At 39.2% G+C, this 24,314-nt stretch overlaps 2 protein-coding genes and 1 long non-coding RNA gene across 10 annotated transcripts; 1 reads left to right on the top strand and 2 right to left on the bottom strand.

Moving 5' to 3' along the window:
* Nucleotides 1-1,803: 1,803 nt before the first annotated feature.
* On the bottom strand, nt 1,804-3,407 carry LOC110943606. The gene is made up of 4 exons (XM_022185344.1): nt 2,868-3,407; nt 2,500-2,776; nt 2,237-2,452; nt 1,804-2,075 (listed from the first exon to the last, which is right to left on the bottom strand). Exons 1-4 carry the CDS (start codon nt 3,405-3,407, stop codon nt 1,804-1,806), a joined length of 1,305 nt encoding a protein of 434 aa, XP_022041036.1.
* Nucleotides 3,408-6,974: 3,567 nt separating this feature from the next.
* Nucleotides 6,975-17,809, bottom strand: LOC110941290 (phospho-2-dehydro-3-deoxyheptonate aldolase 1, chloroplastic). Of its 2 annotated transcripts, none has more exons than XM_022182910.2 (5): nt 17,170-17,809; nt 16,716-16,993; nt 14,970-15,246; nt 14,468-14,713; nt 6,975-7,370 (listed from the first exon to the last, which is right to left on the bottom strand). In XM_022182910.2, exons 1-5 carry the CDS (start codon nt 17,671-17,673, stop codon nt 7,122-7,124), a joined length of 1,554 nt encoding a protein of 517 aa, XP_022038602.1. In that variant the 5' UTR covers nt 17,674-17,809; the 3' UTR covers nt 6,975-7,121. The 2 variants fall into 2 exon arrangements, with proteins under 2 accessions (XP_022038602.1, XP_035845482.1); XM_035989589.1 differs by having other exon boundaries at nt 16,716-16,950; nt 17,235-17,718.
* Nucleotides 17,810-18,902: 1,093 nt separating this feature from the next.
* LOC118491655 lies at nt 18,903-23,876 on the top strand. 7 transcript variants are annotated; one of them, XR_004891723.1, is made up of 10 exons: nt 18,903-19,303; nt 19,726-19,900; nt 20,019-20,321; nt 20,950-21,096; nt 21,253-21,477; nt 21,572-21,609; nt 21,707-21,822; nt 21,926-22,084; nt 23,334-23,439; nt 23,676-23,876. It is a non-coding gene; the product is annotated as an uncharacterized LOC118491655 (long non-coding RNA). The 7 variants fall into 7 exon arrangements; XR_004891721.1 differs by having other exon boundaries at nt 21,572-21,822; XR_004891722.1 differs by having other exon boundaries at nt 21,253-21,609.
* Nucleotides 23,877-24,314: the final 438 nt, after the last annotated feature.

The raw sequence follows: 24,314 nt of genomic DNA, 5'->3' as shown, positions 1-24,314 counted from the left end.
GAAATCGGCTTCGGTCTGTGTAAGAAATCTAAAGAATTTCATCAATTATTGCGTTTTACGATGTGGGTTTTCGCATTGCATTTTAGAAAAACTCTTTTTTTGTGTTTTTAGTCCATTGCGTTTTAGAAAAAAAAGCACTTTTATTTAGTGTTTTTGGTTCATTACATTTTATAAAGAACACATTTTTTGTGTTTTTAGTCCATTGCGTTTTAGGAAAAAAAAAAACACTTTCTTTTGTATTTTTTGTCTATTGCGTTTAAACAAGAACACTTTCTTATGTGTTTTTAATCTATTGCGTTTTAGAAAAGACACTTTCTTTTGTGTTTTTAGTCAATTGCGTTTTAGAAAAAAACACTTTCTTTTATGATTTTAGTTTAGGAAAAATTACAAGTTTTGTCCTTTATCTTAATACCACTTTACAGGCGGTGTCCTTTTTAACAAATGTTGACAGGCGGTGTCCTTTACTAGGTATTTTGTTGCAAGTTTAGTCCTTTACACCCAACCTAGTTAAAAAAACCCTGTTAATTTTTGGCACATGATAAGCACAAGAGGGTAATTATGTCTTTTCCCCCCACCACTTCATTTCCCCCCTTTATAACCCCCCCAGAAACCCTAATTTCCAATGTGCAGCATAAAGTCTTCAATTTTGAGGGTTTCTCAATGTGATTTTGGGCGATTAATCATGGTGATCTGCCAATGTGGGAAAGAGGCTGTGATCGTAACATCATGGACTAGCAAGAACCCTGGTCGTCGATTTTATGCATGCCCTGAACCCATAAATACTCTGAATTTGAACTCATTGTGATGTAGATCGTTAATACATGTTATGGTGTGTAATATAGGGCAACAATTGTCGATTTATTGGCTGGTACGATCAGGAAAGGTGTCAAAGATGCATCGGTATCATACCTGGTTTGCTAAGGAGGAAGAACACATTGGAAGAATCTAACAGGTTGTTTCATCAGGCCAACATAGTTGTTGAAGGAAAACTTAAAGAAAGTGAAGCAAAAGCTATCAAATTGAAGAAGATTTTGGTTCTCAGTTGAGTCTTGTTCATACTTTATGTGTTTTTTGTTTAAGTGCAGTATTTTTTAATCCTGGTGTAAGGACATGATGTAATGTTTGTTGTTTTTTTGTGTTAATGAAATAGAAAGGTATTATGTACTAATGGTATTATGTACTGATGTAAGGACATGACGAATGTCGAAAACATTACAACCAATGTCAAAAACATACATAACCAATGTCGAAAACATTACGACAATTGTCGAAAACATTACGACCAACTTCATTACCTAATAACCAATGACCAAAACTAAACGACCAATGACCAAAACATAACGAGGACCAAAACAAAATGACAACTTCATTACCTAATAACTAATGACCAAAACTAAACGGCCAATGACCAAAACATAAAGACCACTTGAAAATACCATAAACCACATCAAAAAGCATTACCAGTACAGTTATAATCCTAAACACAATGTTGCATCAGTTTGCATACATAACCATACCATTACATGTTCAAAATACATAACCATAAGTGCTTACGTGTTCAAAACCCACAAAATGTGTAACCCTGCAAACATAAAGCCTAGTCTATCAAGCCTTTCCACCCTTTGCAGCCTTTACACCCTTGGCAGCCTTCACACCTTTGCCAGGCTTCAAACCTGTTCCAGTTCCAGCCTTCACACTTGTTCCAGTCGTCGTACTTTTCCCCTTGCAGGTCCTGGAGTTGTTGCCTTTCTGCTTACACTGGCTACATGCTCCTTGAGTGTGCTTTTTTGTCAAATTTCCGGACTATCTCATGTCTTCAATTTCAGCCGCAGACCTCTTCTTTAACTTCATTGGTCTTCCCACCTGATTATGATGCTTAGGTGGTGTGATAATTGTCGGAAGTTCAATTTTTGTCCACAAAGCCCTGCCATTCAATGGGTTTATCTTGTGAGAATACACCAGCCTCCATATTTCCATTGTGTGCACTGGATGAGCCCAACTCTCTATAGCCCCAACCCTTCCTACATTTTCAGCCATACACCAAAGTGCAGCCACAGCATGTCTGCAAGGCAACCCTGTGAAAAAGGCATATACATTATACCATACACCATACAGTTTGACCCATGAAACTATAGCAAACAGTTTCTTACTTGTTATTTCCCAACCCCTGCAACTACATGTTCTTGTAGCCAAATTCACCACACGAGCATGATTGGGTACTGAACATGATAGTGACTTGCATCTTTCTTGATCCCCTCTAACAGTTCTGTGGCTCTTGGTGTTAGCAATCCGTCACACTTTTCTATTACTTTCAAAACTGTCACAATCCTTCTCATAAGATATTCCCTGATGTACTCAAGTGTAGATATTATTGGCATGTCCCTGCCTTCAATCACCTTTCCATTGTAACACTCACACATATTGTTTAACAAAACATCAGACACTGCCCTACCTGTTATAATGGAAAAAATTACTTCAATATAGTTTAATATAACATACCAGTATATCTATGAATAAGTAACATACCAGAAAAGTGTGATCTTGTCCAGTGTAAAGGTGGGATCTTAGACAACCACCAGTGTGCTTTCTTGTTAAAGGCTTTCAACTCATCCATGGCTGTTTGAAATTCAGGAATAGTAGTAGCAGAAGCACACTTCCAGAGCATGTTTTTGTATAGATCTCCTTTAAAGGTTCCCCTCATATTCTCATAGATGTGTCTAAGGCAATATCTGTGCTCAGCACAGGGAAACAACCTTGTAACTGCTTGCACTATTCCCTGTTTCATAACATACAACCAACATAATCAATAAACTTGAAAGTAATATGAACAATTTAAGTAAAATACTTGAAAGTAATAAAGGGCATACCTTTTGTCTATCACTTATGAATGTGAAGTTTGAGTTACCTCCCAAATCAAGATCACTTCCCAAGAACTCCAAAAACCATGTCCATGAGCTGAGATTTTCAGATTCGACTATTGCATAAGCAATTGGGTATATTCCATTGTTGTTGTCCACACCGACTACAGTTAGCATCTGGCCTGGGAATGGCCCTTTCATAAAAGCCCCATCCAGTCCCAATAAATCCCTGCCAAGTGCCTTAAAACCCTCTTTTAAAGCTGCCAAACATATATAGATTCTTCTAAACTGTCTTTCTTGGTCCCCAGGATTTTTACCCAACTCAAGCTCTATCTTCACAGTGGTACCTGGGTTTTTGTTGATTAATTCATTGGCATAGTCCCTTAGTAAAGAATATTGAGTTACATGGTCTCCTTCAACATTTTTCTTAGCTATTACCTTAGCTCTATAAGCTTTCATCCTAGAAATCCCCACAGAATACTTTCTTTGAAACTGTTCTTGAACTACCCTCACAGGGATGTCTGGGTTTCCTTCAAGCTGATCTACCATTTCTTGTGATAGAAACTTTGAGGTACACGCATAATGTTTTCTGGTTGGTACACAAGTGTGGTTGGTATAAAGTGTTTTCACCAACCAAGTCTCAGATTCTCTTTCTTTTGAAATAAACAGGACAAAAGGGCATTGACATTGATGTGGGTTTGTCTTTTTCCCTCTACCACCCACATTTACAGAACTGCTTTTTTCTTGGGCCTCTGATTCTTTTGATTTTTCCAAAACAACCCCTTTAACTTTTTTTCCTTTGATTTTGTCCTAGTTTCTCTATTTGTTCCTAAATCAGCCTATTTTCCTTTATCTTTGCATGTAGATGTTTGCGCTTGGCTGGAAATATGCACACCACTATCATCAACCTCAAAGTCTGGTTTTGAACCATGACAATAAGCCCTTACCCTCCTTTTACCATCCTTGGTTATTCTAATTACTCTTCTGGTCTCTACATCAAGTTTTTTTTATCAGTTTCTTTGCTTCTTCTTTGGTTACAAATGCTTGTCCAATATAGAAGTTTGCCAAGTTTTCATTTGATCTCCTAAGTTGGTGCAAAAGGTGTTTTCTTTTGCCAGCCTTATCACCATCAGAATCAGACCCACTGTCAAACCTATCATTATCTAGCACATCCCCATCTTCAGTTGGTTGGTGTGGCTCATCTAAGACATCCTCTACTTCCCTGTCAATATGCATCCTATAATCACTCATGTCTACTTCATGATCAGACATGGTATTTTCCTCATCTAAAATATAATCACTGTCATTATCATCATTTGCATCCATGTCCTCTCTTTCACCCTCAGTTTCATCTAAACCATCACCCTCAGCTTCATCTAAACCATCACCCTCAGTTTCATGTAAAACATCACCCTCTGTTTCATCTAAACCATCACCCCCCCCCCCTCAGTTTCATCTAAACCATCACCCTCATTCCCACCATCAACTAGTGTTTCAACCCACTTTGCATTTTCTACAACACCACTAGATGACCCAACAGCACTAGATGACCCAACATCTATATTCTGATTAACTTGAATACTTATGTTCCGCCCAACATCAAAATTCAGTTTACTAGGGACAATAGCATATGGCCCAGCTTCATCTATTTCTTCAATAGTAATAGTAGCTTTAGCTTTACTTGGTGAGGAAAACAGTTCTTTCATATTTTTTAATCCATGTGTAGTATAAACATTGATGATCTTATGTTCTCCCACATATTTAGCCAAGTTAAGACAATCCTGATCACTGTTTAGGTGTTCAAGACCATTGTCTATGTCTTTTTCAGGGTTTAAAAACATATAATACATGGGATTAGTGTTGTTATATCCTAACTGGTCCAACATAAGATCAAGCTCAATCACAGAAAACTTATCTACGTCGATCAAGTCCACGTAATCTACCCTGCCTCCTACATACTCACGTCCTGGAGGTACCGTCAGCCTACCGCCATGATGAATCCGAAAACTGAAGATATGGGGAAAACCATCTGCAAATAATCAACATTCAAAGCATTTATCAACTAATACACTACTACATTGCAAAATGCACAACTTTTAGCTCAAAAAATAAAACTAGGGTTTCAAATTTAAGTTGCAGCACTCACCATACAGATCAACAACCTGATCGTTGTCAAGATGGTCTCGAATGTACCATTCTTCATCGTCCTACGACATCGTCTTCTTTGATTAGCAATTTTGTGTGGTAGAAACCCTAAGAGTGAAACCTGAGGGACGACTGGGGGTGAAATATGTTATGACAAGGGTTTCTGGGGGTTATTAAATGGGGTAGGTGTAAAGGGATGGGGGAAAAGACATAATTACCCTCATGTGCTTATCATGTGCAAAAAATTAACAGGTTTTTTAACTGGGTTGGGTGTAAATGACTAAACTTGCAACAAAATACCTAGTAAAGGACACCGCCTGTCAACATTCGTTAAAAATGACACCACCTGTAAAGTGGTATAAAGATAAAGGACAAAACTTTTAATTTTTCCTTTAGCTTATTGCGTTTTAGAAAAAAAAATCACTTTTTGTGTTTTTTTTTGTCTATTGCGTTTTATGCATCTGGGTTTTCGATTTTTTTCAAAAGTATAGCAATAGTATAGTCGTTTTAAAGATTAAAAAACGCTCGTTTTTACGGTGGAATTTAAAAAAAAATAATATCGTGTGAAAGAGTTATTAAGTTTTAAAACCCGGGGGCAGGGGGGAGGGATTAGAGGAGAGATAAACTATTGAGTTGGATGAAATACCCTTGAACAAACCCAAACGCCTTATTTTTTTTTGTTCAATTCCACCCATTTAATGTTAGCCATATATTTTAAATCTAATGGATATGATTGTTTGTTAACATTCCTACCAAAACAATATTTCTATTATATCCTGACCCATCATATTTATTGTGCTTGTTGATCCGACCCGACCCACAATTCTAACGTTTGTTGTGAGAAATTCAACTATCATAAACACTGAACCCCATAGAAAAAAAAATTCTTGATCCGCGCCACTGATCACCAACTAGCTTCATTTTGTATACCTATCCGGGCCCTAGTTCCAAAATAAAAACCCTGACTTGACATCACAATGTCACATTCGACATCCCTAATTGAAGGTTGCAAATTTGAAACCCAGCCTAGTCATCTCAAATTTTAAATCTGAAATCTCTAATCATATGAAGTTGCATGCTCCTTAATCAACATGATATTTATTTATTGGACATGAGAGATATTTCTAACGACAAAGCCAAATGACAAAGGTACAATACTACAATCTCATTAATCAACATGATTATAAGTTTGACTGAGCTAAGTGCTAACGTTGTTATACAATTTAAGAGTTTGATGATAACTTTAGTGCGAACACATAATTATCTAAAACAATCTTTTTTTTTTGGGAGTTAATTATTGTTTTCGTCCCTGTGGTTTGTTAAAAATCACTATTTCAGTCCATTAGTTTAAAAATTGCGATTTTAGTCCCTGTGGTTTCACTTTTGTAACCATTTCAGTCTCTGTGGTTTCACTTTCGTAACCATTTATTATGTTTGTACAGGGACTAAAATGGTTACGAGGTGGACTGAAATGGTTACGAAAGTGAAACCACAGGGACTAAAATCGCAATTTTTAAACAAATGGACTGAAATAGTGATTTATGACAAACCACAGGGACGAAAACAGTAATTAACTCTTTTTTTTTTCTATTCAAAACAATGTTATTTTTTGAGTTAATTACTGTTTTCGTCCCTGTGGTTTGGCAAAAATCACTATTTCAGTCCATTAGTTTAAAAATTATGATTTCAGTCCCTGTGGTTTCACTTTCATAACCATTTCAGTCCCTGTGGTTTCACTTTCGTAACCATTTCAATCCATTTATTCTATTAGTACAGGGACTGAAATGGTTACGAGGTGGACTGAAATGGTTAGGAAAGTGAAACCACAGGGACTGAAATCGTAATTTTTAAACTAATGTATTGAAATAGTGATTTTTAACAAACCACAGTGAAGAAAACAGTAATTAACTCTTATTTTTTTCTACCCGAAACCAGGAATTTTCTTTTTACCAAATAATTTTTATTTCAAAATTTTAAAACATCAAAACCAGAACATTAAATATACAAATGCAATACACAAGCATAACTGAATAAGAAACACGTCAGATGTTCATAAAACAAACTAACATGATTTACTGCAAACAAAACACAACAAACATAAATTAACTTAAAGCTTAGTTAACGAATAGTTGCGGCGATCCTTCGCTTCCGTAGACGCTCAGCAATGATAAAGGCTAACTCTAGGGCCTGAGAGGCGTTGAGCCGTGGGTCACAATGGGTGTGGTAACGTGACCCAAGATCATCAAAGGTCACTGTTCTTGAACCACCGATGCACTCAGTCACGTTTTGTCCGGTCATTTCAAGATGAACCCCTCCTGGGTGGCTTCCTTCTTGCTCGTGCACATCAAAGAAAGCTCTCACTTCAGCCTGTTATTAGAATAAGAATTTGTCACCACATTATCATGGCATAATATAAAACGGATGATTTTGGGTTGTATTTTATCATTAATGAGTAAATGAGGTGTATTTTATCATTTATTGACGGGTCAACCCTACCCTACCTGGACGCGTACCTAAAATAATTGTTTTGACACAGACTCATTTTGACCAGTTACCCAAAGCCAACCTCCAAATTCAATTATAAGTAGAGTCCAAAATAAAAGGGCCGTGGACCATCAACCTTGGTCCCGTTCTATTAATCAATCACACATGACCAACCATATAAAACCAATGGCTCGTGGCTGTATTAATAGCCACAAACTATACGTATTGAAAAGAAAAGTGATCCTACCTATCACCGACACATTAAAAGGGCTACCCGGATACACCAAGCCAAACAAAAAACTCAAAGTGCTGTTCACGGTCCGGTTCGACCAGTTTTGGGAAAAAAAAGGGGCAAGACCGCTAACTGCAGTTTTGGAAATGACAAATCAAACCGGCTAGGTTGGGTTGGTCGGCCGAGCAGCCGGTTTGACGGTTAGGTGATTAAATTTTTTTTTACATAATCATTACTTTGTATTAAAATTTTTAATATTTTAAAAATGAAATGAAATATATAAATAATATATGTCAAAGGACGGGTTTGGCTAGCTTACACGATCGGTTCCAAGTTTCAAACCTGGACATAACATTAAAATTGCCAAACACAATAATGAATTGAATCGTTATATCAATTAATTGCCCAACTTGCTTCGATTTGAGCAGTTTTAAAAGGTTTCTGAAGACCCCTACTCCTCATTGATGGTTCCAAGAATTTTTTCTAGGAGGGTTCCTTTTGGTATATTCTCACTAATTTTTTCAAAATCATTTTCTAAACTTGATTCATCTTCGAAGCCAATCAAATGACTAACGTGAGTATCATCAAAATTACATGGTAACTAAAGAGATCGCTTCCTAAATCTCTCTCTCGTTTCGTCTTCCCGGCCGGCCTTTGGGGTTCGACGAAGACGGTCGGATCGGAATAGCGATTGAGGTCGTCTCTCTCTTTGACTGGACCTTAGTTTCTATCCCTTTCTTACTGGTTCTTTCATTCACTCCGAGGGCGGTTGTTTTTTCTTTCGTTCCTTTGTGTTTGCTGGTTGTGGCCCCTTGTCGGATCTTCTTCGGGGTTGCTTAGCGGGTCTGATATTGGTCGCGGCTGTTTGGTGCAGTTTAGCTAGACCGATTCGAATCCCGTTAACCTTTCTTTGAGTTGTTTCTGCTTTCAAGGGTGTCCTAGGGTTTTTGTCGGGTCTGGGGCTGTTCGTTTGCCTTTGGTTTTTATGGCGGGAGTTAAGGTTATCAAATTTTTCGTGTCAAACCTGCCGGATGGTTGCACTCCTTGGGAACTCAGGCGATGCATGGAAAATTATGGAGAAGTTTCTGGGACCTACGTGGCGAGAAAGAGAGATAAAGGTGGGTGCAGGTTTGGTTTTGTCAGTTTCAAAGGGGTCAGGGATAAGGGAGAGTTGGAAAAAGCTTTAAGGGGAGTGAGGATGGGGGACTTTAAACTAAAGGTGAATGTTGCGAAGTTTGCTGTTGAAAACTCCGGCACAAGCGCTCGTTCAGAAGGCGGTGGCCAGGCACCGAAGCATCCTGTTCCAGGTATGATGGCTAGTGGGTTTGGTGGAAAGGTTTTTAGATCCTTTAGCGACGTTGTTCGGGATAGGAGAATGGGGGGGGTGGATGACGGTTCAGGAGATGGTGGGAGTCTTGGTGTTCCGGGGGCGGAGGGAGTAGAAAAGACCATTGTTGTGCCGGACAGATTGGTTGCATTTGAAGCTTTGCGGGGGAGGGCGGTGGTGGGTAGGACGGTTGATCTGGAAACCTTGGTGGATTTTGCTAAGCTTCTTAGGATAGCGAAGATCAGTGTGGAGAATATCCAGTATTTGGGTGGGTTATCAATTTTAATTTCCTTCGGGGACAATGCCGGGGCGAGTGCCTTCCTCAATGCCAGGAAGGTGTGGGATCCATGGTTCTCTAAGGTGGAAATTTGGGACGGTCAGTCTTTACCTTTTGAAAGAGTTGTCTGGTTGAAAGTTTATGGGGTCCCTTTGCACTTGTTTGATACGGTGGTTATGGAGATGATAGGGGGAGGCTTCGGTAAGGTGTTGCATGTCATGAAGTCTCTCGTGGAGGAGAAGGATCTGTCGTTGTCTAGGGTGGCTGTGCTCGTGGGGGAAGCCACAAGGATCAGGGAGAAGCTGAAACTGGCATGGAAGGATAGGGTGTTTAGGGTGTGGGTGGAGGAAGAACTAGAAGATTGGGTTCCTGATTGCTTGGGGGAGCGTGGGGTGGAGTTTTCTCCAGGTGTTTCGTCGGATGTTAACTCTCCGGCAACTTGTAATGGTGGTTCGTCACCGTTGGCGTCGTCTCCGGTGGTGGGGTTCTCGGGTTCGGGTAATTTGGGAGGCGGGGAGGAGGTTCCCGAAGGGTCGTGCATGGGGGGTGGGGAAACAGTAAATGATAAGGCGACGGGTGTGGGCTCCGATGGGGTGAGAGATTTGAGGAATGTATTTAATTATGATTCCTTTTTGGGAGATGAATTGGGGTCCACTTCTGTCCATAGTAGAAATAAAAAGGGGATGTTTGTCTTTACGTCTGTAAAGAAGTCTAAGAGACTCAGGAAAGGGGGGAATATTTTTCAAGGAAGTCAGGGGAATTTTGTGGGCTCCAGTGAGAAGGCAAGGCCCATTAAAAGGTGTAGAGCCCAAATTGAGGAGGACAGTGACCCATTTTCGTTGGATAAGTTCCTTGACCCAAAGTTGTTTAAGGATAATACGGAGGATGGAGACCAGGTCTCGAGTGGTAGGGGGGGTGATGAGCCCCTGTGTTCGGGTGAAGGGAGGTCTTTTGACCTAAATCGCTGTGTAGTGACTGAGTCGGCGGCTCCTGCATCGGTTCAGGGAGGAAGAGAAAAGGGAGAGGGTGATAGTAAGGCTTGCGATGTGGATCTGGAAGTGGAGGAAACGGTCCATCTGGGGGTTCGTTTGGGTATGGAACTCGGAGGTAAGGAGGAGCTCGTTAAGAAAGTTATTCAAGGTACAGGTATTAATGAGGTTCCGTCATGAATTTTTTATCGCTTAATGTTAGAGGGCTGGGGAGTGGGGAGAAGGCGAGCTGGATTAAGAGGTTGAAAGTGAAATTTGGTTTATCTTTTTTAGCTGTGCAAGAATCGAAATGTGCGTCTGTTGATAAGATAGGGTTAACTAAATTGTGGGGAGGGATGGATTTTGAGTTCGATTGGGTAGAGTCTTCCGGTCAGTCGGGTGGGCTGGTTAGTGTCTGGGATCCGAAGCTGTTCAACCGGGTCAGTGTGGTGAAAGACAGGAACTATATGGTGATTAAAGGCAGGATTAAAGGGGGAGGGCAATTATTGAATATTGTTAATGTGTACGCTCCGCAGGATCTTCAAGCCAAGTTAGTTTTATGGCAGAAACTTTTGGCAGAGATGGAAGGGCAACAGGGGGGTTGGATTCTCCTTGGGGATTTCAACGCGGTCCGGGTGCCGGAGGAACGGCTAAATATGCGTTTTCATTCAGCCTGTGCTAGGGCCTTTAATGAGTTCATTTTCAGTGGGGGTTTGATGGAATACGAGATGAAGGATCGTAAGTTCACCAGATGGGGCAGCGGTGGGAGGAAGCTTAGCAAGATTGATAGGGTTCTGGTTTGTGGGGATTTTTTTGGGTGGTGGCCTGAGGCTTGTCTTAGGGCCCTTCCTAAAGAATTATCAGATCATTGCCCCCTAGTTCTTATTACCAAGGAAGTCAACTTCGGCCCAAAACCCTTTCGGGTGTTTAACTCTTGGTTGAATAGGCCGGGATATGAAGCTATGGTTAGAGAGGCGGCTTCTAAGTTTGTGGGGGGTGGGCCGGCGGATATCAGGTTGCTTAAGAAGTTTGAGTTTATTAGGAATCATGTTAGAAAATGGAGAAATGACTTGATTAAAAAGGAGGGAGAATTGGAAGAGAGAGCGAGATCGGAGCTTGAAGGATTGGAAATTATTAAAGAAGGTAGAGAGCTGGAAGAGGAAGAGGAATGGATTCTCGCGGAGAACGACAGATGGTTGAAGGAGTTGGAGGAAAATAAAGTCAAAGATCTTAAGCAGCGCTCTCGTGTGAAGTGGGCGAAGGATGGTGATGAGAATTCTAGTTTTTTTCATTCAGTCATTAATTGCAGAAGGGCGTCTAATAGGATCCACGGATTAGTGGTGAATGGATCCTGGAGCTCGAAGCCGAGTGTCATTAAGAAAAGTGTGTTTCAGTTTTTTAGAGACAAGTTTAAGGAAGAGGTGGTTAGCCGCCCGGTGGTTTGTTGTGACAATATTAAAAAGATCAGTCGAGAGGACGCGGATTTATTAGTGGCGAGATTTAGTCTGGAGGAAATAAAAGCGGCTGTGTCAGAGTGTGGTGGGGATAGGGCCCCCGGTCCTGATGGGTTAAACTTCAGGTTTATTAAGCATTTCTGGGATGTTTTCGAAGTAGATTTTGTGGATGTGATGAACGAATTTTTCTCTAGGCGGGAGTTGAGCAGAGGGTGTGCCTCTTCGTTTATCACGCTTATTCCGAAGGTTAAGGACGCATCGTGTCTTAATGAGTATCGGCCAATTAGCTTGGTGGGAGCAATTAACAAAGTTATTTCGAAAGTATTGGCGAATCGGCTGAAAAAGGTCCTTCCTACGGTCATCTCGGAGTCTCAATCCGCGTTTTTAAAAGGTAAGTTTATCTTAGACGGGCCCCTAATTATCAATGAGGTTATTAATTGGTTTAGGAAAGGAAAGAAGAAAGCGTTCTTGTTGAAGTTGGATTTTGAAAAGGCGTACGATAACGTGAATTGGGGGTTTCTTAGGGATGTGATGAGTCAAATGGGGTTCCCGGGTGTTTGGTGCGACTGGGTGCAAGGTATTCTTTCCTCTGCGAGATCTGCGGTGTTGGTTAATGGGTCGCCTACTTTTGATTTCAAATGCGAGAAAGGATTGAGGCAAGGGGACCCTCTGTCTCCGTTTCTATTCCTGGTGGTGATGGAGGTTCTCTCGTGCTGTTTGGAGAAGGCGGTTGATATTGGGGCAGTTCCGGGTGTTAGACTTCCGAACAACGGGCCGGTGCTTTCTCATCTATTATACGCGGACGATGCATTAGTTATTGGGGAATGGAGGGAGGAGTCTATTTTGAACATTGTCAGGATTTTGAGAGGGTTTCACGTTTGCTCAGGGCTGAGGATTAATCTGTCGAAGTCCAAGTTTTATGGGGTGGGTATTTCGGATGCTGCCTTGGGTTCTATGGCCTCTCGGATCGGGTGTAAAATAGATGTTTTGCCTTTTAAGTACCTCGGGATATCGGTGGGAGCTAATATGAATCGGATTGCAAGTTGGAGGCCGGTTATTGATCTATTTGAGGCTAGGCTTGCTCTTTGGAAGGCGTCGGTTCTTTCTATTGGTGGGAGGGTTACGCTCATTAAATCGGTGATGGAGTGCTTGCCAAACTATTACTTTTCTTTGTTTAAAGCTCCGGTTGGGGTTATTAACCAACTGGAATCGATTATGAGAAGGTTTCTTTGGGGCGGGTCTACCGTCGAAAAGAAGTTATGTTGGGTGGCGTGGGATAGAGTGGCTTCTCCGATTGATAAAGGGGGTTTGGGGATTCGGAAGCTTGTGCAGGTCAACAACTCTCTTATTTTGAAATGGGCTTGGCGGTTCATGACGGATAGAGACAGTTTATGGGCAAAATCGGTCTCGGCCATTCATGATAGTAATCGGAGTTGGAACACTCTCCCTAATAAGTTGTCTTTGGGCGGTGTGTGGGGCGGTATCGTCAAAGTCGTTAACAAACCCGTTCGGGCCAGGGATAGTTTTTGGCAGTATATGGAAGGGGTTGTTGGTAATGGAGAGGGTTTCTCATTCTGGATTGACCCTTGGATGTCAAAGGTTCCCCTGATGCATCGCTTCCCGAATTTGTTTCGCCTTGAGGTTGATAAGAAGTGCAAGGTCAAGGAACGCATTGTGCGGCCGTTTTCTAATCCTAACGGGGCTTGGAGATGGAAGTCGCCTCCGGTGAGCAATGTGGAGATTTCCGAATGGTTGGCCTTGTGTGTGATGCTTAGGGAGGTTGATTTGTCCGGTGTTTTAGATAGGTGGCGGTGGTCGGCTGATGAGTCGGGGGAGTTTAGTGTCTTATCCGCGAAGAGGTTGATGGGGTGCAGCATTGTTGATGGTCAGTGGTTTTCGTGGGAGTGGTGCAAGTGGTTGCCGCTTAAATGCAACATCTTTGCCTGGAGGGCTGAGATGGAGCGGATCCCCACTAGGCTGGAGCTGGCCAAACGCAACCTCCCGGTTGCTGATACCGGCTGCCCGTTGTGCGACTTTGGTGAGGAGACGGCTGTTCATTTGTTTACGGCGTGCGGCTTCTCGACTGGGGTTTGGGCCTTAATTAGCAGCTGGACCAAGACTCCCTTCCTGGTTGCTTTCTCGGTCAAGGATCTGCTTGAAGCCCACTTACATTGCGGATTAAAAGGGAAAAGGCAGGTTATGTATCAAGGGGTCGTGGTTATAGCGTGTTGGATGATTTGGAAAGCGAGAAATGATCGGGTTTTTAACGGCTCTTCTCCGAAGGTAGACGAAGTTTTCAGGTCGATAAAGTCTGTCGGGTTTTTATGGTTCAAGAATAGGTCCAAGTATATAGACGTTAGTTGGGATAGTTGGTGTAAATTCATGTAAGGTTTTGTAGGTGGTTGGGTCGCCCGTTGTTTTTGTTCGGGTTGGCCGTGTTTTTTAATGAAGTTTTCGTTTCAAAAAAAAAAAAAAAACTTTTTTCAATTTTTTCCAAACCGAGGGTCTTCCTGGAACCTAGGAACCCCCTGATCCGCCACTGCTACTCCCAAGGTCCAAAGCACGTGTAGATCACATGCGAAGTAGTAGTCAGTTTCAGTCTACATTATTTCTGTAGTCTTTTTCACAATGATGCAAGTTTTCTACTACTTGCACCAATAATTAATGCAATATATGACCAAACATGATATAAAAGTTTAACTTTTATGGATGAGTTAGTTACCCTGATAGCATCGAATGGGCGAGTTTTTAAACCACTTGGAGCCTTAATAGTGTTGCCGTGCATAGGATCGGTGACCCAAGTGACGATTTGACCTGCTCTTCGAACCGCTCTTATAAGATGAGGAAGCTTCACTCTCATGTTCTCGGCTCCCATTCTTGTTATGATTGTAATCCTTCCGGGTTTGTTCTCCGGGTTCAAGATGTCAATGATCTTGTTTAACTCGTTCGGGTCCATTTTATCACTCACCTGTTAAATTAAATTATTAGCTGCCTTTGTATTTGTAACCGTGAGAACCCAATGAAAAACTCACAGGACCCCACTAACTAATGGCATCAGGTAAAACACAACTTTCGTTAGATTTGTGACCGTTCAAACCTGAGACCCCTACTAGAAGGACTCGGGTGCTTACCACTTGACCACCCCTTAAATGCTTACTAGTTACTACCTTTGTATTTTGAGTATAATAAACAATTAAAATCACTAGTGAAATGATAAGAAATACCTTAATCCCTAGTGGGTTTGCAATTCCTCTTAGGAACTCAACATGGGCACCATCTAGTTGGCGTGTGCGTTCACCGACCCAAAGGAAATGAGCCGAACAATCATAGTACAGGCCGGAAGTTGAATCTAATCGTGTAAGAGATTGTTCATAAGGCAAGTGCAAGCACTCATGTGATGTCCAGAAATCAGTCGTGGTCATGATAGGATGATCGATGGTGAGTCCGGCAGCTGCCATGAAGCCTAGTGCCTCGTCAACTTGGTTAGCTAGCTCGCGGTACCTAACACATGACAAAAATAATGTTTGTAGTTTTCTCTTGACAAAACTAATAGATAAAAACCATGGTAGAAGATATAAAATGTCTATTTTACCCTTATCACTTCATTATCATTCTTAAAAATTTTGGGTCTCAGGGATGCTAGATGGGTTGTGTTCATGGGATGGCGGGTCAAATCTTACCCGAAGTTGAACACAACCCTTTTTACCCGAAACCTATTTATTTTACTTATTTGCATACCAATACTTTAAAGATAAATTTTGAACCAAAATTATAAATGTATATAGAAAATGTCGGGAATTTTATAAATAATATTATATTATGAGATAATATAATGATTATTTAATAATTAAGCCAAGATGAATGAGAGATCTTGTGCATTAAGTTTGTGTGTTGGAACCATAAACATGTGGGAAATTGAGCTTGTCCCACATAGGTGGAGAGATAAATCTTTTGTGGATTTATAATTAGAATTCTCTACACGAATGTATTCTTGTATGACAACTCACACCCAGTGGTAGCCAGGAGGGTGACCCGCGCCCGCGCGCGGGCACGGGACCGGGACGAGGGCGATGGGCGCAATGTGGCGCTTTGATGGCGATGGTTCGTGTGGCTTGAGCAAGTGGTCTGGTGACTGTTTAGATTCCTACTGGTTAAGGTGAATTAAGTTCTCATTGAATATGAGACTTAATTTTTATTGAATTCAGTATTCAATATGACCATCATTGTCATTGAATTCGTTATTGAATTTTGTATTCAATATAACATTTCAGTTAGAATTCTAAACAGTAATATATACAAGTTGTGTGCTTTGTCTAAGACACACTGAAAATTACACATTCGTATGGTTCATAGCACACACAGAGAATTTCCTAACTTCGAATCCCTGAGAACTCTTGTTTCAGGTATTTTTTTTTCAGGTGCTAGGCTAATCCCGGCAGTACAATCTGCTTAGGCTGTTGTACCCTGGGAAACAGACGGGTTCACCTGGGTGGCCCGAAATCTGTTTTAAGGGAAGTGTGATCTTCACGTGCCTCAGTCACCATTGGTTTTTCGTTTTATTCCTTATTTTTCCTTGTAATCTGTTCTTAGTTTAATTTAAATTTCTTGTATTGTAATTTCTTTCAGTTTAGTTTACTTCTGTTCATCTTTATGTATTGTAATCAGAATGTTTATTAATAAAATTTGTTATTTTATTTATTTTGTGAACGGTCTCCTACAGAAAACTTTTAATTTATAAAACCTAATCCTTATTCTCATTTATTTTTTAAAATTTAGCACAAAACGCCTAATTATTTTTCTTTAAAAAATTATAAAAATAAATAAGCGAGTTAAATAGGTTAACCTGCGAACCTACCGCCCAACAAGCCCGCTATTTCACGGGTTTGACACAAAACTGACCCAACCCATTTAGACTAAAAGCAAACCAGCGAATTCATGTTTGATTCAAACCGAGTTCTTGTCTATCATACCTATCACCCTGTTCACTGTTCTCTGTAAAATCAAGATTCCACTGATTCACCCTTTGCATAGCAGCATACCCACCGGTGGCAAAAGCCCTCAAAAGATTAAGAGTTGCAGCAGATTGACTGTATGCTCTAATCAATCTTTGCGGGTCGGGTGTCCTCGATTTCAAATCGAATGCATCACCGTTCACATTATCCCCTCTGTAACTCGGAAGCTTCACACCATCCTTCTCTTCAAACGGGTCCGATCGAGGCTTCGCAAACTGACCCGCCATTCTTCCCACCTGTTTTAACCATAACTTTTTAACCGGAGCGTCGTAGTATAATTTTTAAAATAATAATCATTAATTGATTTACGCAATACCTTGGACAATTTAATTTTCTAATAATTCAACTTTTCCACTATCTTTTATTATTATTATTAATAATTAATTAATTAATGTTATGAAAGAAAATAGACCTTGATAACGGGCATTTGGCCACCAAACATCAACACGGCACCCATTTGAAGAATAACTCTAAACGTATCGCGAATATAATTCGCATTAAACTCCTTAAAACTCTCAGCACAATCGCCGCCCTGTAACAGGAATGCCTTCCCCAGGGCAGCCTCACCGAGTCGGTCCTCCAGGTTTCTAGCTTCCCCCGCAAACACAATTGGCGGGAACGCTTCGAGGGTCTGGAGGACCGACTCGAGATCATTTTGATCCGGGTATTCTGGAAGCTGGAGAGCCTTTTTGGCTTTCCAGCTGTCCAAGGCCCATTTTTGGGTTGATGTGGTGAGTTTTGGGGTGGCGGTTGAGGCGGTTGCGGATGTAGCGGGTGAGGGTGGTTTTGGGACAGTTGGGTCGGGGGAATGGACGGCGGAGATGGGGCGGAAGGAGGTGGTGGTGGCCGGAAAAGATTTGAGTGGTGGTGAAAGAGATTGAAATTGGAGGAGTGAGTTGGTGGTTTGAAGAGCCATAATTGGGTGGTAGAGAAGTGGACGTGAAGGAGTGAGAGATGTATGGGGATTATAAGGACAGGAGGCAATTTTGGTAACAGAATTTTGGCAACATTTTGGGGGTAGGTAGCATGTATAGGGGTATTTTGGTAAATTATGTATTGAATGAAATAAAATGTTTAAATGGCTTATTAAAAAACATGTTAAGGTCGTACTCGTGTATGATAACCATGTTAGTTGACATAAACTAAATATCATCTAGGTAATTTATTGTTTGATGCTAGCTCAAAAACAAGAATGTATGTAGTTTTAGGTGTGAGGGTAAAAACTATAGGTAATTTGATGCTAGTTTAAAAAAAGAATGTATGTAGTTGTAGGCGTAAGGGTAAAAACCAAATAAGCAAACTGTGACAGAATAATTAAAAGCTTGAATCGATTAATTCATTTATTATTTTTTATAGGGAAACGATTGTGTACAAATTAATAAACGTACTAAGTGTGTGAAATGAGGAAATAAAAGAAAAGGTTCGGTAGCATAATTGTAACATTGATAAGTAGAAGAGGAAATTTTATAACTTCAACCAAAGTATATATTGCTAGTTATATATGGTAGAGTAATTTAACGTATAACCTGGAGTAATTATTATTGTAGTGTAATTGCTTTTCAGTCATTGAATTACTTTAGTTATACAAACTAATTATATATATATATATATAGGGTAAGGATAGTGTAAAAAGGGCCTAAAGTGTAAGAAGTGTGAGAAGTGTATTATAACACTATATATAATACTATATAACACCCTATAAACACCGTATAACAATATGTAACACCATATAATACCATATAACACTATGTAACACTATATATCATTATATAACAAATATAACACTATACATCTATCATAGGCATGCTATCAGACAACCTATAGTGTTATATTTGTTATATAATGATATATAGTGTTACAAAGTGTTATATGGTATTATATGGTGTTACATATTGTTATATTGTGTTTATAGGGTGTTATATAGTATTATATATAGTGTTATAATACACTTCTCACACTTCTCACACTTTGAGCACTTTTTACAGGATCCTCTACCTATATATATATATATATATATATATATATATTAAACCCATTAAATGTAACTGTTTTTCAAATCATTCTCCACCATTAGATCTTGCTGAGATAAAATCTCAGCCACTTAAACTCACAATTTTAACTGCTGCTGTTGTAGTGTCAGTTTTAGGCAGTTTTGCAGTTATCGGATGGTTTCTTTCCCATCCCCACTCTCCCGTGATTTCAGGCATCGGTTTCTCCTCCACGCCCATAAAACTTCTTCTATGTTCAATTATCATTCCAACTTTGGTATCATTATTTCTCATTCGCTTACAATGATGAAGATCACGAAGAAGTGAAGTTTAGGAGCTCACATTTGAAGAGCTTGGATTAGATCCTTATCTAATTCGTACCTTAACAAAGAAAAACATTGAAAAAGACTTGAAATTGGAGATGACGGTTATTCTTCCTTAAAAGAATTGAAATTGGAGATCAAGAATAAAGATGATGTTAATGGCAGTTTATCACTTTGTTTTTGGCTTTATCTACCTGTAGATTCATCTTCTTTTCCTTCAAACATTCTTTATCAGGTTTGTTTTATTTGTGTTTGTTACAAATGAACCCAATTTCATTGTGGGTTTTGTTAGTTTTCTTGAATCTTGACCATCGAGATATGAATGTTGTGAATTTTGATATTTTGTTTTGTGAAGAAACCCTTTTGTTTACATGGGTTTTGTTTTCAAGAATTATCTCACTGATACATATGATTAATGTTGTGAATTTTTATACAGATTGGTTTCTTGTAGTGGATTTTGGTAATTAAGCACAAAAGTTTCAACTTTTAAGTATGTTGAAGTTGATATATTTATTGTTGAAATTAATTGTGTATTCTATAATCTGCAATTTACTTGGGATTTGTTAGTAATGATGATGCTTGTAAAATGTAAAGGGTTGAGTTTTTGCTTGAATATGCTTACGGATGATTAACCCAAACCATTTGAATGTTTCGCAGCACAATTCGGCTATAAACAGCAGTGCCCCATTTCTCGCGTTGATTGCGAATAAAGAAATGGTGCTTTACCCTATTCATTTTATAGCTCAAGAAGCAACAAATTCTGACGAGACAGAAATTCTGTGTGCAAAATCGAAAATTGAAGTGCCTCTTAACAAATGGGTTCACATTGATTGTGAGAAATACGATTAGCAAGCTTCAAGAAGTCTTATTGAGTCATAGTATATTTTGTGCTTATATTGTTGATAAAGTCAATAGTTTAATCTCTTTAATTTTTGGTGGGTTTAAATCAGGATTCTACGGATATTATGCGACTTTACATTAATGGCGAGATTACGGGAGAGATGTATGCAACGTGCACTTCTGACAGTTTGAAAAACATTTCTTTATTTGGGGCTGATGAAGATGATCTGATTGAGGGTTACGCCGTTTTCGCAGTAATAATGCTCGGATTACCTTTATGCCCTTTGTTTTCATAGTTATTGTTGTTGTTTTATGTTGTTAGGACCCTCCATTGCAACTACACGTAAGATGGTTTGAATGGCACTGGTATCGAAGAAGATACCGGTGGTGCGTGGATTGTCGTTGGTGGAAAGGTAAGTTCTAACTTCAGATACATTCTATGTTTTCAGTATTATTACAAGAGTTAAAGTTGGTGAAGTGGTCTTCTTTGCCTTTACTTATTTGCTCTGCCTCCACTGAAAGTAAATACCCGAGGTTCGATCCTCGGTCCTAATTTTTGCTTTCTATTTTCTTTATTTTGTGTACACATCATGGGCTAGCTCCATGGTGTTTACTTCAGGGATAAAATTTCAACTGAATGTAAAACAACCCTGCAATGGTAATTATCTAATTTGTTACAGACTAATTTTGTAAGCTGGAAATTATTTTGAATCATGATTGATAAAAATTTTGTATATAGAATGTTAGGTGACAAAACCTCGAGGTATTTACGAGAGAATAAATGATACGATAAATATGATTAAATGTGTGATCTAATAAAATAAAGGCAATTACAAATTGAAAATGTGTGTGCAGTCTACCATTAATGGCATCAATTGGGTGGCTGTTTAATCATGTGTTATATTAATGGCTGATAATCATATTTTATAGTTGATAATGTCTGTACCTGGCTTCTTTTCAGATACTATGTTCTATATATGTATTTGATTTATTTTTGGTATGCATATGTATAAGGTTTTGTGCCACAAACAAATGGAACAGGTGGTGGAGGGTACTAGTGGTGGGTGGAGGAGCTGTAGGTTACTCTGCAGTTCAGCTGGCTATGCAGTTACAACTACATGTTAAAGTGAAAACATAGACCGTCTTTTGGCAGTTGGTGCTGAATAGGAACTCGACTACATATAAGAGGTGATTTAACTTTTAAACGCATCTTGTCCGATTAAATTATGTATTAAGTTACATGATGATTAGTGTTTTTGGGAAGAATGGTTGGTCTTCAATATCATTTCTTAATCTATTTGAGGTTTAGATTTTTGAGTAATTTTGTATTGGATATTAATGCAGCGGACCATGTGTATTATACAAGCTTTGTAAGCAAGTTCTATTTTGAAATGTCAAGGTAAATAAACGTTGTCCATTGCCCAAATTGGTAAAATTAGGAGCCGTCGGCCACTGGTGTTCACCGCCACTACCACGGTTGACGATTGCGAGAAGTGGGCACCGCCATTCGACCATAATCTGGAAATTCATTCGCTTGGCTTGGAGCATAGTCAATCTATCTCACTCTTGGTAATCGGTTTTGTTTCTCAAAGCCCTAATTAGAGACTTTGTTAGGTGTTTGTGTTGTTTTGATGATATCTTTATATTTTCGATACCGGTTTAGGGTTACACGGCTGAATTTCTTAAGTTACAGTTTGCTTGGTATGTCTCTGTTTTGAATTTGTTGGCCATTATGGAAATTGATGGGATGTGTATAGAATTTAGGTCTGTTGTATAACTTACATTATGCCTGTTATAGTTCCAGTCATGTTCTTGTGCTTCCATGGCTTTCTGAATCATAACAAGTTGTCTGTCATGCCGCCAAGATCCATGGCATTTTTTTATCTTCAATTCACTCCACCCAGTGCAAGAATTGTAAGTGTAAACTAATTTTCACTCCTGTTGCATCGTTTCTTGATTTATCGTCTACTTCACTTCACTGATTGTTGATTTAAAGTGTTTCATTTGTGAGATGAAGGCTACTGAGCATCCCGGTGCCGTTGTCGATGAAGATGTTCAATCTGTGGTTATCGCCAGATTGGTGGGAAGAACTTAACGAATCAAGGAACTCAAAAATTGGCGAATTTTGTACAACTGGCCTCACTCCTCACTGTTAACTTTTGTGGATTCTCTCAAGGTATGTGACTATTACTATTCATGTTAACTTCTCGCTGCGAATTTGCTACTTCAAGTCAACTGAATTAGAGCACCTGTCAGAGAAATTAACTCATGTTGTAGTAGTTAAAACTGAAATTTAACATTATATGTTTGTAACAGTTTTGGGATAACTGGCTTTAGTCAGCAGTTATCGTTTTTTTTAACTGGCTCACCAATCAGCGGCGTGGGTAAGTGGGGATATGTATAATTGCTTAAAACAGTGGCGCTAATAAAGTTATAAATCAATCTATATATATGATCATTCTTCTATGAAGTATTTTGTGCAGTCTTGGTTCTCGATATTTAGAACTTGGGTAGTAAATTTAGAATCATTGTTTTGATACATGTATCATGGAAAAAAAAAAAACATAAGCTGAGACACTATATAAAAGAAAACTCAACATTTGTTAGTAACCTAATGTGTTGTGACTGATTATTTGATTTTAGGTAAGAGTTTATTTGGTGTATGTTGTTATAGTTGTTTTTACTTTTAGTATATGACATATGCATTTCATCCATACCCATATCAAATTTACACAGCATTGGTTCTATTGGGTACATGTTGTAAAGTTCTTAAAGTTTCTTTGAGAGCATATGAGATTTATTATTTGATATATTTTATGCTTACATGTAATCTTAAGCTATAAATAGCCTGCAATACCTGGAGGCTGGAGCTATTCCTTTGTTCTTTGCCTCTGTTACTCAACTTGCACTACTATGAGTTTATTCATTTTTTAATTTCTTTATACAGTTTGTTACCTATATTGATTCTATACCATGTTTGAAATCCCTAAATCATGGGCAAATTTTTGAATAGTACGTGCAAATTGTGTAGAAAATTTGATTTAGTCTGCATATTATAACACACCTTGTCCTTTAAGTCGTATAATCTTTTTAGCTAACCCGTTTATCAAAACGGGAAGACGGGTTGGCATTTTGTAAATGGCTTGACCGGTTGTAATTGAGCCGTAATCAAATTGTAAACATGTTAAATGGGCAGGCAAGTTGTAATAAAATGGGTTGTAAACGGGTTGACAAGTCATTTTACTTAATTGGATTAAAGAGGTCGTCTCATGCACGATCTTTTTAATTTAACAGGTCCACCTGAATACGATATGGTGCTTAAAGTTGTGTCAAAATCTCATTATTTCCGTGTCGTGATTAAGGTTGTGTCACTAATTGTCATCTCTGTCTATGTTTAATTTAGAATTCTGTTTCATTTTGTGCAGGCTTTTGAGGGAGGTATTGTGTGTGTCAACCGTTCACATCCATGCTTCTCTCAAGCTCCATGGGGTTGGAAAAAGCATAGCGATTTTGGCTGTGAACTTGAGAATGGTAATAATTTATATTTATAACATTTGTCTAAATTATTTTAATATAGTCGAGTAATGTATCATTATTAGGCGAAATATGGGTGATCGTGTATAATGTACCGGTCTAGTGTCTTGCTTAACCAAGCATTTGTATACAATTTGGTGATGAATAAAATGTCGTTTGCCGTTCAAAAATTTTTTTATAACATTTATCTAAATTATTGGAATGTTGTAACTTATATATCTATTTGTTTCCAGGGAACTTGAGAATTACTTGAGCGTGAAGAAGCCTTGGGGTTGGTATACACCTCCATCTTCTAAGACTAAAGGGTATGGGGGCCGGCTTAGGCCCGGCCTGGCCCGACGCCGGTCCCCCACACCGCCCCCCTGCCCCGTTCCGGCTTCTCCGTCGCCCAGCAGACGGTCTCGACGGGCCTCTCCTCCACACACCAAGCTATACATACATACATACATATATATATATATATATATATATATATATATATATATATATATATATATATATATATATTTAGCCCCATCCTCCAACCCCCTAAGTCCATCCCCTTCAAGCCCCGCTTACGTGGCGGAGATGTGGCGGCCCATCCCTTTGGGGATGAGGCTCTCCATACCCTCCAGTCTAAGTTTTATGATGACAAAATGTCAATGCACCAAACCATTTGGTACGTGTAATATGTAAAAGTCAAACTCTGCAAAGACAAAAAGTGTATATGTCATTATGACATTAAAATACCCGTCCACCAGACGGGTATTAAACTAGTTACTTTAGTTATAAAAGCGATTACACTAGTTATATATATAATTACTCTAGTTATACAAACTAATTACTCAAGCCATGAAAATTATCAGGGGTGGATATACCTTATAACAAGGGGT

Source organism: Helianthus annuus, chromosome 4 (genome assembly GCF_002127325.2).
Source record: "Helianthus annuus cultivar XRQ/B chromosome 4, HanXRQr2.0-SUNRISE, whole genome shotgun sequence".
Classification (NCBI taxonomy): Eukaryota; Viridiplantae; Streptophyta; class Magnoliopsida; order Asterales; family Asteraceae; genus Helianthus; species Helianthus annuus.
Note: the sequence above shows the minus strand (reverse complement) of the source record. Positions and strands in the feature narration are given on the sequence as shown.

Coding starts and splice junctions, on each gene's coding strand:
- LOC110943606 (XM_022185344.1), bottom strand. CDS start 3,407: ATGGTAGATCAGCTTGAAGGAAACCCAGACATCCCTGTGAGGGTAGTT. Junction 2,777..2,867: donor TCATAAGTGATAGACAAAAG/GTATGCCCTTTA, acceptor GTTATGAAACAG/GGAATAGTGCAAGCAGTTAC. Junction 2,453..2,499: donor ACTTATTCATAGATATACTG/GTATGTTATATT, acceptor CCATTATAACAG/GTAGGGCAGTGTCTGATGTT.
- LOC110941290 (XM_022182910.2), bottom strand. CDS start 17,673: ATGGCTCTTCAAACCACCAACTCACTCCTCCAATTTCAATCTCTTTCA. Junction 16,994..17,169: donor GCCAAATGCCCGTTATCAAG/GTCTATTTTCTT, acceptor TGGTTAAAACAG/GTGGGAAGAATGGCGGGTCA. Junction 14,714..14,969: donor CAAACCCACTAGGGATTAAG/GTATTTCTTATC, acceptor TTAATTTAACAG/GTGAGTGATAAAATGGACCC.